This window comes from Homalodisca vitripennis, chromosome 7, assembly GCF_021130785.1.
Source record: "Homalodisca vitripennis isolate AUS2020 chromosome 7, UT_GWSS_2.1, whole genome shotgun sequence".
Classification (NCBI taxonomy): Eukaryota; Metazoa; Arthropoda; class Insecta; order Hemiptera; family Cicadellidae; genus Homalodisca; species Homalodisca vitripennis.
The window spans coordinates 28,460,859-28,474,245 of record NC_060213.1 but is presented as its reverse complement, the minus strand read 5'-3'; the positions used below and the strand labels follow the sequence as shown (position 1 = coordinate 28,474,245).

General features: G+C 33.9%; 1 protein-coding gene across 5 annotated transcripts in view; it reads right to left on the bottom strand.

Annotated features, from left to right (window-relative positions):
- Window positions 1-1,367: 1,367 nt before the first annotated feature.
- Window positions 1,368-13,387, bottom strand: part of LOC124365775 (6-phosphofructo-2-kinase/fructose-2,6-bisphosphatase) — a 114,644-nt gene continuing 102,624 nt past the window's right edge. For all 5 annotated transcript variants that reach the window (XM_046821782.1, XM_046821783.1, XM_046821784.1 and 2 more), the window contains 4 exons: window positions 13,166-13,326; window positions 8,812-8,946; window positions 2,972-3,229; window positions 1,368-1,625 (listed from right to left, as the gene is read on the bottom strand). In XM_046821782.1, coding sequence (XP_046677738.1) covers window positions 1,383-1,625; window positions 2,972-3,229; window positions 8,812-8,946; window positions 13,166-13,326 — 797 coding nt within the window. In that variant the 3' untranslated portion in view covers window positions 1,368-1,382. The remainder of the gene's footprint in view (window positions 1,626-2,971; window positions 3,230-8,811; window positions 8,947-13,165; window positions 13,327-13,387) is intronic.

Sequence of the window (13,387 nt, the reverse complement as noted above, 5' to 3'; positions counted from 1 at the left end):
TACGTTAATATTAATCCTATACGTTTAATGTTTTTAACGCACCTCTTTTCGTAAAATATGTCCATAAACATTCACTCCAGGGGATAATTTCGTCCAGAAGTGAACACGAATTATCCCTGATTAACCCACTTCCTCTCGCACAACCAATCGAACAAACCGATGATTCAAACACTGATCCTAAACCTACACGTCTCGCCAGGACGGGACTCTGAAACTAAAACAAAACGGTTGGCTTCGGTGAACGGGCACACAGAACGCAAAAAACAAAATCACGCTCCAAACAAAACTATGCCGTGCCAGACCACAAATTCAAACACCTGGAGGGGGGTAATTGTTATACTACACAATCTGTACACCCATATGGTTGTTGTACCAATAATTATTAACAAAAAACAATCTCCCCGAAAAAAGTACTCCGAAAGGAGGAAAAATGTGTATTCATTATTTTTTTTCAGTTATTATAAAGATGTTGTATACCCTTCTATTAACAAATATTAGCTATAGTAAAAATACATATAAAAAAAAAATGTTAGGGACTTGGTTCAACAAACAGTAATTAAATAACGTTTAAAATTAACTATATTTTGAAGAAACAAAAAACATTTTGTTGGGGAATACAGAAAACTAGAAATAAATATTGAATTTGTTAATGAAATAAATATTTATGAATTGAACTATGATGACTTAATGAAAACGTTAAAAGGCTACTATTTAAAAGTTGGCCTGCAGTATTTTGATATGAGGTTGATAATTAGTTAAGAATACTTATTATTTTTGCAATACAATGTGTTATTGTACTTCATTAAAATTGAATTATAAGTGGTTACTAAGTGGTTTATTTACATTTTGCCATAAATTACGTAATATCACTGGTTGTGGGGGGGGGGGGGGGTGGGGGGGGGGGGGGGTGGGGGGGGGGGGGGGTGGGGGGGGGGGGGGGTGGGGGGGGGGGGGGGTGGGGGGGGGGGGGGGTGGATTTTTGTACAAAAAAACATTACGTTTTTAAATTTAAAAAAGACTTTCTGGTTGAAAATATTTATGCATGAGCATTTGTGTAGAAAGAGAAAGAACTCAGCTTTAAAAAAATCTCACGATCTTCTTATAATTGGTTAAAAAATTATAGTTATTTGAAAATCATTAAAACAGGTGGCAGTGAAAGTGTTAATCAACATAAATATGACGAAATAAAATAAAAAAGTAATGAAAATTAAAAAATAGCATTTTTATAAACGTATGCACTTGCCATTGAAGTAACCATTTCTATTTCTGGCAATCTTGGCTAATTAAAATAAAAATGACAAACAGTAATAAATAAACCACCCCATCGAGTGATAAGACTTAACTAACGCTCAGCCCACAGTGGCATAAAAATAAAATGAAAGCTAGAGTGCAGAGGCAATGCTTACAGCATCAATCTCGTTCAAGGCCTTCCACCGTTCCTGAGGTGCTGGCACGTTCTCCACCGTCTGTATCGTCCGCTTGAGCCATGAGGTCCAGACGCGCAGCCCAGGGATATCTTGCTGCTGGATATAAGCGGAGAGTGCGGCAGCATACTGCTGGCCCCGGTGCGAGAGATTAGAATCTCCCCCGATACGCCCTTCCAGATTCTGCTCACTCTCCCCATGCTGGACAATACAACATCTCGATTACTTTGTTGATTGATCATTAAATTTCATCCAAGTTGAATTACAATTATTGATTTGATGAATTTATTTATTGTACTTCTTCAATTGTACTGCAGGGTCAAATAATTTAAAATATATACAATTTTACCAATACTTTAAATTTTTTTGGGAGATGTTAGACTTTCCTTTGTGGATGATTGAATAAACCAGATAGAATTTGGAGTTCAAAAAAATCTTCAATCTTCCTGAGAAAACTCAAAACTGGAAAGGATGTTTGCAAAGATCTACTCTAATGCCCTTTCTTTTCATTATTGATAGCCCAAGGAATATTTGCAACTCAAATTTAACTCTCTTTATGGATGAGAAAACAGCTTTGAAGCTTTCAGAAATGGAACCATTAAAAAATCATACAGATGATTATTAAAGCAACAATAAAATCTTATAAATCTCATTTTATGTATATAAAGTAGAACCTTGAAATATATCAAACCTCACACATTAAATTCCTTGATAAAGCATTAAATTCAACCAGAAATTTATTTGAAAGACAAATATACATCATAACTTCAAATAGTGTTTGGCTATTTAATATACGTAACTATCTCATAATTGCAGTTTATAATGTGCAGGCACTTTGAAAACTTTCATCTTTCGCAGCGCCGCCTGGTGGCGAGTTACATCAATAGGCATAGCTTATAAAACCTTCTCCATGGAAAAAATACATACAAAATTTCATAATGATCGGTCGAATAGTTTCTGAGTCTATCAATGTCATATGTACAAACACATTGTTTTATACATGTGGAAGATTAGCAAATATACATTTTTGTATTACACTAGTTATTATTTCTTACTGCATATTTCCCGATAAAGTATTAATAATCAAGCCTACATTATTACTGTGGTAGTTGTGGATCTCTTTATATCGAACAAAGTCTGCTAATTTAACCTTGATATAAGAATCACACAACAAAAATTGTAAGCCTCTATATATCAAAATTTTGTATTTCCCCTTGAAGTTTGACATACCGAGGTTCCACCTATAACACATATTAAGACAACATCCAAATCTACAGGACTAGGAGTGTTTTAGCAGTGCTAGAATTGTTGTAACAACAGATATTTTATATAAACTAGGAATTCTATTGAAAGTCAATACCGTGCAAGAACCAGGCTTGTATTGATATGTCTTATACTATGATCATGTAGCTGATCAAACTTAGTCAGGCAGGTGGTAAAACTCATTAATCAGGTAGGTGGTAAAACTCATTAATCAGGTAGGTGGCCTACTCACCCTAGTCAGGTAGGTGGCCTACTCACCCTAGTCAGGTAGGTGGCCTACTCACCCTAGTCAGGTAGATGGTCCGGGGTACTATGTGGATGTTCATCAAGTAATAAACTATCCGGCTCTGGATGTGACCCTCGTGTTTGTGTACCACCACCTTCTCGCCCGTGTTGTAGATCTTCATGAAGCTCAGTCCAGGCTCCAGGCGCTCCTCCAGCGGCTCGTAGCGTTCCTGGTAGTGCTCAATGCGCTGGAGAAAGTCCTGGAGAGCTTTGTCCGTGTTCATGTTCTTGTAGTCGGGACTGTTCACTTTCACCTCCTGTACAACAGACACAATATGAAAAATTAGATGTCGTCATGAATATGAATGAAGGAAGAGTGACATAATTGTAATTGTTGAGTTATGCAGTCTTGTTATCACTAGGATCAATCGTTTCTTGGCAATATAATTTTATTAATTAATTGCATAACTGCATGATAATTAAATGCAATTATTTTCATAAGTACATTCCATCCTTTAAAACTTCAAATTGTATGTATCATTGGAATGGTTAGACTGGACATCAATGATCCTGATTTCAATCCACAAACACTTCTAAAAATTCTACTCCTAACTAGTATAGGATTATAAGATTCAAGATCTTTATTGGTCTTTAAAAAAAACATTCAATAGTGCAATGGACTTCGTCAAGTTACTAAAATATTCTAAACTAAAAACACTAAACTAAAACTAAAAACAAACTACTCAGATTCTACCTACTCAATCCAGCCTACCAGCAAATATATAGATCTATACAATTAATAACAATAATAACCAAACAACCAACAGATCTATATAAATTAACAATAATAAATAACTATTAACACATTTAACATGGATAAAATTTTAAAAGTCAACAATATTTAAAACTAAATAAATAATAAATAACTGAATAAATAAATAAATTGAGAGACAAAATCTAAAAAATTATTCATTTATGTATATACAGATAAGTTAATAAATTAAAACACATACTATATCACGAATAAATAAAACAAATACAAACAATACAAACAAACAATTACGGTTTATAATTTAACAAATCAATGGGACACACAACGAATATTAATTTTAAAAGCATAAACATGTAATATCGCTGCTTAAGAAATCTGAGGAACTGAGTAATAAATATTATTCTTGAACCAGTGTTCTCTAATACTCTCTTAAAATTGTTTTAAAGGTACAATCCATGCATTTTGTGGTAATTTGTTAAACAGTTTAATTTTCATAAAAAATATGGCTACCTCTAGTTTTTTCTAATCTTACTTGAGGAAGATCTAAAAAATACTTCCTCCTCGTATTATACCCATGTACTTGTTCCCTAATTGTAAAGCTGGGGAGGACTTCTTTTACACTTACTAAACAACAGTAAATATAAAGATTTGGCAGTGTCATAATTTTATACTCTCTAAATAGAGGAACACAAGTTTCTCTGTCTGATACATTTTTTATTGACCTAATCGCTTTTTTTGCCATATGAATGCTCTTTTGTGCACTAGTACTGTTTCCCCATAAAGTTACACCATATCTTAATTGCGATTGAAAAAGAGCATTATAAACTAATAACAATGTTTCAATAGATACATAATTTCTTAACTTTCCTTAGAAGATAAACTATTCTAGATAGTTTTTTACAAAGGTAATCAATATATGATAGGCCCAATCCAACTTACTGTCCAAACAAAATACCTAATAACTTATGCAGTTGAAGTACTCTCTTCTAATAATAGATTGTTTAAAGAAAAAACTATTTTCTCCGTCTTATTACTATTTACAACAAGTGAGTTTGCTTCAAACCATTCTAATGCCATTTTTAATGTTTGATTTTCTTTGTCCATTAATTCATCTAAATGTTTTGTGCTGTTAATCAGAGTAGTATCGTCAGCATATAACACTGACTTACATGTCACATTGAATGAAAAAATCATTGACTGCCATTACAAATAAAAAAGGACCTAAGATCGAGCCTTGAGGCACACCTCTGGTAATATTCTTAAAGCTAGATTTATTCATTACGTTGTACAACCATCTGTTTTTCTGTCATTCAGATATGACCTTAGTAAATTAAGCTCATTATTTCTAATTCCATAACTGTGAAACTTATCCACTAAAATTTTGTGATCTATACAATCAAAGGCTTTAGTTAAGTCCAATTAACATAGCAGATGTTGTCATACGCTCTTCAAAACATCATTAGAATATTATCAATTACAGTCTCTACTGCTTTGATTGTACTTCCCCCTGGAATAAAACCCAAATTGTTCTTGACAGTATACATTATTTTGGACAAAGTAAAAATGAAGTTGCTGTTTAATGTTTAATTCAAATATTTTACCAAGTATAGGTATTAAGGAGATTGGGCGGTAACTTGAGGGATTTGATTTGTCCCCTTTTTTGTAATATTGGACACACTCTAGTTAGCTTTAATGCCTTTGGAAAAATCCCTTGCTCCAACATCTTATTAAAATAACCATGTAAGAGGTGTTACTATTCCTTCAATAACATTTTTTATGGTTTTATTCGAGAATCCATATATATCTACACTACTTGAATTACTTAATCTAGGAGACACAGTTTAAAACTTCTTCTGCTTTAATCTCATGCCAATTAAAAGTTAGGTTTGTATCAATATTTTTTATGTATAATATTACTTATTAAACTAGGTTTAAAGCTTTATTATCAGGTACATTTTTACTCTTATTAAGATTTAAACTACTCACAATATTAACAAAATAATCATTAAAGGTACTAGAATCTATTAATACACTCTGAACTCTGGGCTGTTGAATTAGACTCTTTTTTAATTATCTCCCAAGCAGCTTTACACTTATTACTAGAGTTTTCTATGTAACATTCATTCTCCAACCGTTTGGCTTGATCTATTCGTATTTTAAACAATCTTTTTGCTTTGATATAATCTTTTTTGTAGTCTGGTTCCTGGGCTGTACCTTTGCTTAATTTTATATCTATCGTAGTAGGGCTAAATTTGTACTCATTGATTTGTTTCAGCTCAGGTGTGAGCCATTTTAATTTTACCTTCTTTTGCTTATCCTTAACCTTAACATCTTTAACTTTACAATTTTTCTCAAAAGAAATCGTCAAGTTACATTTCTATTCTTCTAGTTAGGAGTAGAATTTTTAGAAGTGTTTGTGGATTGGAAATCAGGATCATTGATGTCCAGTCTAACCATTCCATTGATACATACAATTTGAAGTTTTAAGGGATGGAAATGTACTTATGAAAATAATTGCATTTAATTATCATGCAGTTATGCAATTAATTAATAAAATTATCTTGCCAAGAAACGATTGATCCTAGTGATAACAAGACTGCATAACTCAACAATTACAATTATGTCACGCATTACATTTCATTTCTATATGTCACACACGATCTGGTTTGAGCATTAGCAAATATTTTTACATTGGCCTTAGAGCAACCATGATGGCAACGAGAAAATAGGACTAATCCACAGATTCCAATCCTATAGTCCTACAGACTTAAGTTGAGATTGAGATGTAACAAAATTAAATACTGGCAATTGTTCAGTGGCTGAGCTTTAGCAAAGCCTATCACTTGGGGGACTGGAAAATTTTCATATTTGTCTGTCTGTCTGTCAAAAAATATCTCGAAAGATTAACTAAACTATAAACCAGGAATTGTGCATTACATTTCATTTCTATATGTCACACACGATCTGGTTGAGCATTAGCAAATATTTTTACATTGGCCTTAGAGCAACCATGATGGCAACGAGAAAATAGCAGAATAAATAATATTGTGAACAAACTTGTTTTGTGGTATGCTTTATGATTGAGTAATCCAATAAAAACTGGTTGTCCATGTAAAAAACATTGTGATGTTTTGAATATAAAATACTGAAACACACACAAAAGGTCACAGAATATTGACAGTTGCTTTTGATTTTTTTTTTTGTTTTTCTTACTAAAAAATTTGAAAATATTACTAAAAAAAATTAAAAAGATTTGGAGCAACAATAAAATCTTATAAATATCATTTTATTTACTGCATATACAGTGGAACCTTGAAATATATCAAACCTCAATACGTCAAATTCCTTAATAAAGCAACCAACACTTGTTGAAGCAACAAACACTACTGTAGAGCAACCAAATAGAATAAAATTTCTTCAAAAATTGACCAATTTATCTGCATCCAAACTCATTCTATTGATATTTTAGTACACACATGCATTGTTGCCAAAATCAATTCAAACATTCAGTCCTAGAGAGGCTAGGTTAATTGCTTCCTCAATGGGTTAATCATTATCTGGTAAAGTTTCCAGCAGTCTGGTGAGTCTGCTCTCAGGAAAGTTCTTCTGACATTCGTTCCTCCCAGAACACTCTTTATCACACTAAATGATCTTCTGTCAATCCATTGTCTCCACTCTAACCTTCTCAAGCCTTCTCTCTATCCTTATCATCCTTACGTTTCTGTAGTTACTATGCTGTTCGAATTAATTGGGACAAATGAAAAAAAACCAATTTTTTCCTAAAACATTAGTTTTTAATCATTAGATACCTTATTTAGATTGAACAATCAATACATTAGTATGAAGTATGTCCTCCTTTAGCAGAAATGACCTCACCTACACGTCTTGGCATTGACTCCACTAGTTTAGCACACATGTTCTTGACTTCATCATCGTGAAACCAAACTTGTATAGCACTTGTTATCATTTTTTCTTTTGTAGTGCAATCCATCTTAGCTAAACGTTTCTTGAGAATATGCCATAAGTTCTCAATCGGATTTAGGTCGGGTGAGTTACCAGGCCAATCAAGCACTTTTACTTTGTTTTCCCGCATAAAAGTCTTGACCAATTTTGAATTGTGGCAAGGGGGCTAAGTCATGTTGAAATGTTCCCATCAAATGTTTCCATAAATGGAACTATCCGACTGCGTAGTATGTCGATGTATTTGGCTGAATTCATCATCCCATTGATGGGAACTAAGCTCCCAGTACCATTTGTGGTAAAAAAACCCCAAAACATCTGTTTAGAAGGATGTTTAACAGTCTGTTGGATATGACCTTCTCGCAAAGGTTCACCTTCACTCCGCCTAACAACACTTGATAGATATCCCTGCACAAATAAATGTGATTCATCACTGAAAATAACTTTTTTCCAGTCAGTCATCTACAGTCCATGATCGGTATTTCTTAGCCCATACTAAACGTTTTTTGCATCATTTTCTTAGTAAGAAATTGTTTTTTCTTCGGTTTTCTTGCCTTTCGACCAACTTCCAGAAGTCTTTTCCTTACAGTTGAAGTACTCACTTCAATACCAGAATCCAACAAATCCCTTCGAAGGTCTGTGCTTGTCTTTCTTGGATTTATTTTGCTATTTCTTATTAGAATTTTGTCAGTTCTTGGAGTTGTTTTACGTTTGCGCCCACATTTTCCTTTTCTTTTTGGAGACAATGATCCGGAATCTTGATATGTTTTTTAAAATTCTGGAAACACTAGATTTTCCCACACCAACTGCTGTAGCTATATCTCTCACAGTCATAGACGTGTGTTCATTAAGAGCAACAACTTTAGCACGCTTCCTAGGTGTTATATCCATCTTTGAAGAAGCACGTAATAAACGGAACACAGTACCACAACCACCGACCGCCACAAAGAAAGGCTCACAACTGAAGGAATGGACACTCCAAAACCAGTCAAACAAGTTTTTTACAGTCAAGGTCAACCCAGCACACTACTTCTATGCAGTTATAACCGGTTTGAAGCGGTCTGGGACATCACCAGTTATCACAAACTAACAAAGACCAGAAAAACATGTTTGTCCCAATTAATTCGAACAGCATAGTATATTAATAAAATGAAGAAGGATACTCACCATTATGTTCGTCTCGATGATAGAGGGATCATCACAGACTGACTCGACAAAGAACAACTTGAAACCCATCTTCTTGACGACAATGTCCTCGATCATGTTCCGTCGCTCCATAGTGGAGTTGGTTGCGTCAAACACCTGCAAGAAACATACCATGTAACAAACCTAGGGGTTGTGTAGCGTAAGTTACAAATGTTAAGTTTTCACTAATTATTAAGAGAAGTACAAAAAAAATTGACACACTTAAACTGAACTTTTCGTGCCAGGCCAAAACTGAAGTCATTTTCAAGAATACCGGAGATTTTTCACCCACAACTACTGAAGGAAGGTCTGGCAACCTATTTATGCCCTTTCGCAGTACTTACTAAAATAATGTAGCTAAAATTACAGATATTGAGATATTTCCTAATTTTTACTCTTTACTTTGCAGCAGAAAAATAATTTTTTTTCATAAAAACTACAAAACAGATATCTACTCAAGGAATACATTTTTTCCCAGTTTCAAATAACAAATAGCACTTTGAAGAAAATACTTCACTATTAAACATAAAACATAACACCGCTTGAAAGTGAAAATTAAACTGAAAACAAGCATAAACAATTTTTTTTTAATTTTTAAAACTGTAAAATTACGTTGATTTTAGAAAGCTACATATCCACTTGTTTTTGTAGTTTTACACTAAATGTTGTATATACACTAGATAAGTTGTATATGCGGACATTAACATTTCTCTGTAGTTTTTCAAACACCTGTATATACTGTAATTACTCTTTTAAGATTTATTCTAAAAAAAATGAAACAATATAGAAAATAATTGATAGAATTAAACTGAATATTCTCAATTCACCCTTTGGGTGCTTTGATGATGATAGTACTTACCTGGTTTTTTATTTTAACTCTAACAAGGTTAGAAAACTAAATTTTAATTTATAGAATACGTTCATAATATATTTATCGTAAGAAATACAAGTCATTTAATTAAAACAATGACAAAATTAACTGAATTGCAATTTTCTTTTATTGTTTTTAACAATGAGTAAGAAATACAAATGGTGCAATGATTTGAAAATGTGCTCTCAAATTAAAGAGCCTATAGAAGTCACAAAACAATGGTGTCTCATTGGAATGGAGACTGATTGGAATAGCGTCAAAAAGAGTGACGTGTTCAGTTGAAAGAGTGGAACTCACAATCACTTAAAGAAATCCGTTTAATATATTCTTTTTAATAAGTCTGATTTCAGTCATCAGAACAAACACACTATGGACAGGGTGTAAGAGAAATATGGATTTACTTTCTCACACTAAAAACTATTTGGCATGATGTCTACCAGCTGTGATACAGTTGATAGGGAAGGTCCACTTGATATCAATGATGACCACATAATTGACTAAATTGCATCCTAGTATAGCTAAAGTATACAAATCTGTTCTGTCATTGAACAATATTACACTATCTAACACATCCTAGTTGGCGTGATGTCTACCAGCTGTGATACAGTTGATAGGGAAGGTCCACTTAATATCAATGATGACCACTTAATTGACTAAATTGCATCCTAGTATAGCTAAAGTATAACAAATCTGTTCTGTCATTGAACAATATTACACTATCTAACACATCCTAGTTGGCGTGATGTCTACCAGCTGTGATACAGTTGATAGGGAAGGTCCACTTAATATCAATGATGACCACTTAATTGACTAAATTGCATCCTAGTATAGCTAAAATATAACAATCTGTTCTGTCATTGTACAATATTACACTATCTAACACATCCTAGTTGGCGTGATGTCTACCAGCTGTAATACAGTTGATAGGGAAGGTCCACTTAATATCAATGATGACCACTTAATTGACTAAATTGCATCCTAGTATAGCTGAAATATAACAATCTGTTCTGTCATTGTACAATATTACACTATCTCATACATCCTAGTTGGCGTGATGTCTACCACCTGCAATACAGTTGATAGGGAAGGTCCACTTAATATCAATGATGACCACTTAATTGACTAAATTGCATCCTAGTATAGCTAAAATATAACAATCTGTTCTGTCATTGTACAATATTACACTATCTCATACATCCTAGTTGGCGTGGTGTCCACCAACTGCGATACAGTTGATAGGGAAGGTCCACTTAATATCAATGATGACCACTTAATTGACTAAATTGCATCCTAGTACAACTAAAATATACAAATCTGTTCTACAATTGAACAATATTACACTATCTAACACATCCTAGTTGGCGTGATGTCTACCGCCTGTAATACAGTTGATGGAAGAATGTCCACTGATTCGCAAGATGGGCACTTAGGTTGATAACCGTTGGCAGTTTACAACTGTAATACAGTTGATAGAGAAGCTCCTCTCAATCCCAATGATGGCCACTTAATTGACTAAATTGCATCCTAGTACAACTAAAATATACAAATTGGTTCAGTTGTTTAACAAATTGCACCATTACACTATCTAACACAGCCTAGTTGGCGTGATGTCTACCAGCTTGATGGAGAAGGTCCGACTTACACTGATGGCAACTTAATTGACTTCATTGGTCTCTGTAAGTATAAAATGTACATACTTGCTCTGTGGCTGATAATAACCATAGCATTACGCTTATCTCGCAGCATTTCTCAGAAGAAGTTATATCTTGAATGTTAATTGTTGTCCGGTTAAACCAATCCAAGACCAGGAATAAGATCTGATGGGGAAGGTAATTAGTAAATACTTTTGAGTACTATAAGTACAAAGATTGAAGGGCACATGTTCGCTCCTCGAATGTCAAAGTTTTAGTATTTAGATCTTGGTTGAATGAGGCAGTTTTATACAAACTTCTCTAGAGTGGCAAGCGCTAGAGACTTTCACCATGGATGGAGGACATATGGTTAGAGGTGAGACGGTATTTCAGTAATCATTACTTTGTAAAAGCATTTTTTTTTTTTTTTTTTTTTTTTTTTTTTTTTTTTTTTTTTTTTTTTTTTTTGTTCTCTTAGGACAAGAAGCTTATAAATTGCACTTAGTCCGCCTCCTATCGAGATCCATGAGGAAGAATTAGGGCACTACATCTCAAAGTCATCCCGGAAGAAGGGAGGCCAGCTGTGAACCAGCCTCTCCAGTCAAAGTAGGCAGGGGGTGGCACACCCTTGTTGAGGTTAACAAGAGCCTCTGAGGTAAGGGAACAAACCCCACCAACTCCAACAGCCATCCTCCACAGTAGGCTAGACCTATCGAATTGCCAATGAACCCCAGAATCTCAACATTTGCGATTAGTGATGTGCCGCTACTGGACATCCATAAGGTTGCCCAGATTGAAGTGGCACATCGGTTTTTGCTGTGCCCAGTGGTGGGTTCAACTGGTAGGTATAAACCAGCCAGAAGTGATCCCTGCTGGGTACTTTGTAACAGTTACTTTTCTTCAGTATCTGTAACAGTTACTGAGAACCAAAAATACTGATGACAGATACTTTGTATCAGTACTCCATACGGTTACAAAATACAGATATTTTCTCGTACTGATTACATTAATAGTCCTGAAGTACTCATATCTTCACTGATACCGAATACTGAAATAATTATCTCAGACTGACAAATACAAAATAAGTACCGCGATCTTAACACTCCAACTGGAAAATATTGCTACTTTACAATGTAAATGTAATGCCACTTACCTACCCCGATGTCATTAATATATTGTTATAAAGAAAACTCAACAGTTTATATAATACATCGAGTTAAAAGTGTTTAATTATGAAAACTATGATTACATATTTTAGGTTTTTACTTCAAATGAGAGTTCATTTAATTTTTTCATAATACAAAACTGTGTTAATGTACCAAAAATACAACAAAGAAAATTAAAATTACTTATAAAATAGAATTTTATTTTCATAACCTTAAAGAATGCCCAGCATAACAGTCCATTGGACTCTATTCAAAGAAGCAGAGGTTCAATTTATCGTACAATTTTCATTAATTACATCTCAATAAGTATAAACTTTCTAATAATAATAAATTACGTTTATACATTTTTACATAATTGCGTTGTACTTATGAATACTATTAATTACATCAAAGCATTTACAACACTGTGTGTTTATTAGGGAAAATACTCAGTATTTAAAACGTTACCAGTACAGAAATACTGATTTCAAGTATCCAGTATTTGTAACCAGTATTTTTACTCAGTATCAGTATCATGTGTATGTACCAGGTAAGAGTATCAGAAGTAACGGTTACATATATGTACTGATTTAGCCCATCTCTATAAACAAAGAAAACTCAAGTACAGTTACACTTGTAAGATGGATTTAAATGAGAATGTTAAAATTAAGGCAAGTAAAGTAACTCACCGCCACTTCCCCGCCATTCTCAAGCCAGGTGCAGACGTCGTTGAGTGCGTTTCGCGCACACTGGGTGCGGATGGCCATGGCCTCCTCATTGTCCTGTCGGAAGAACTCATGGCTCTTGTAGGCGGTGGTGGCATGTCTACGGTACTCCCCAAGGTTGAAAACTGCAGCAGATATCAATTATGAAAATGATTGATTACAAAAGTAAATCCAAATAGAGATGTG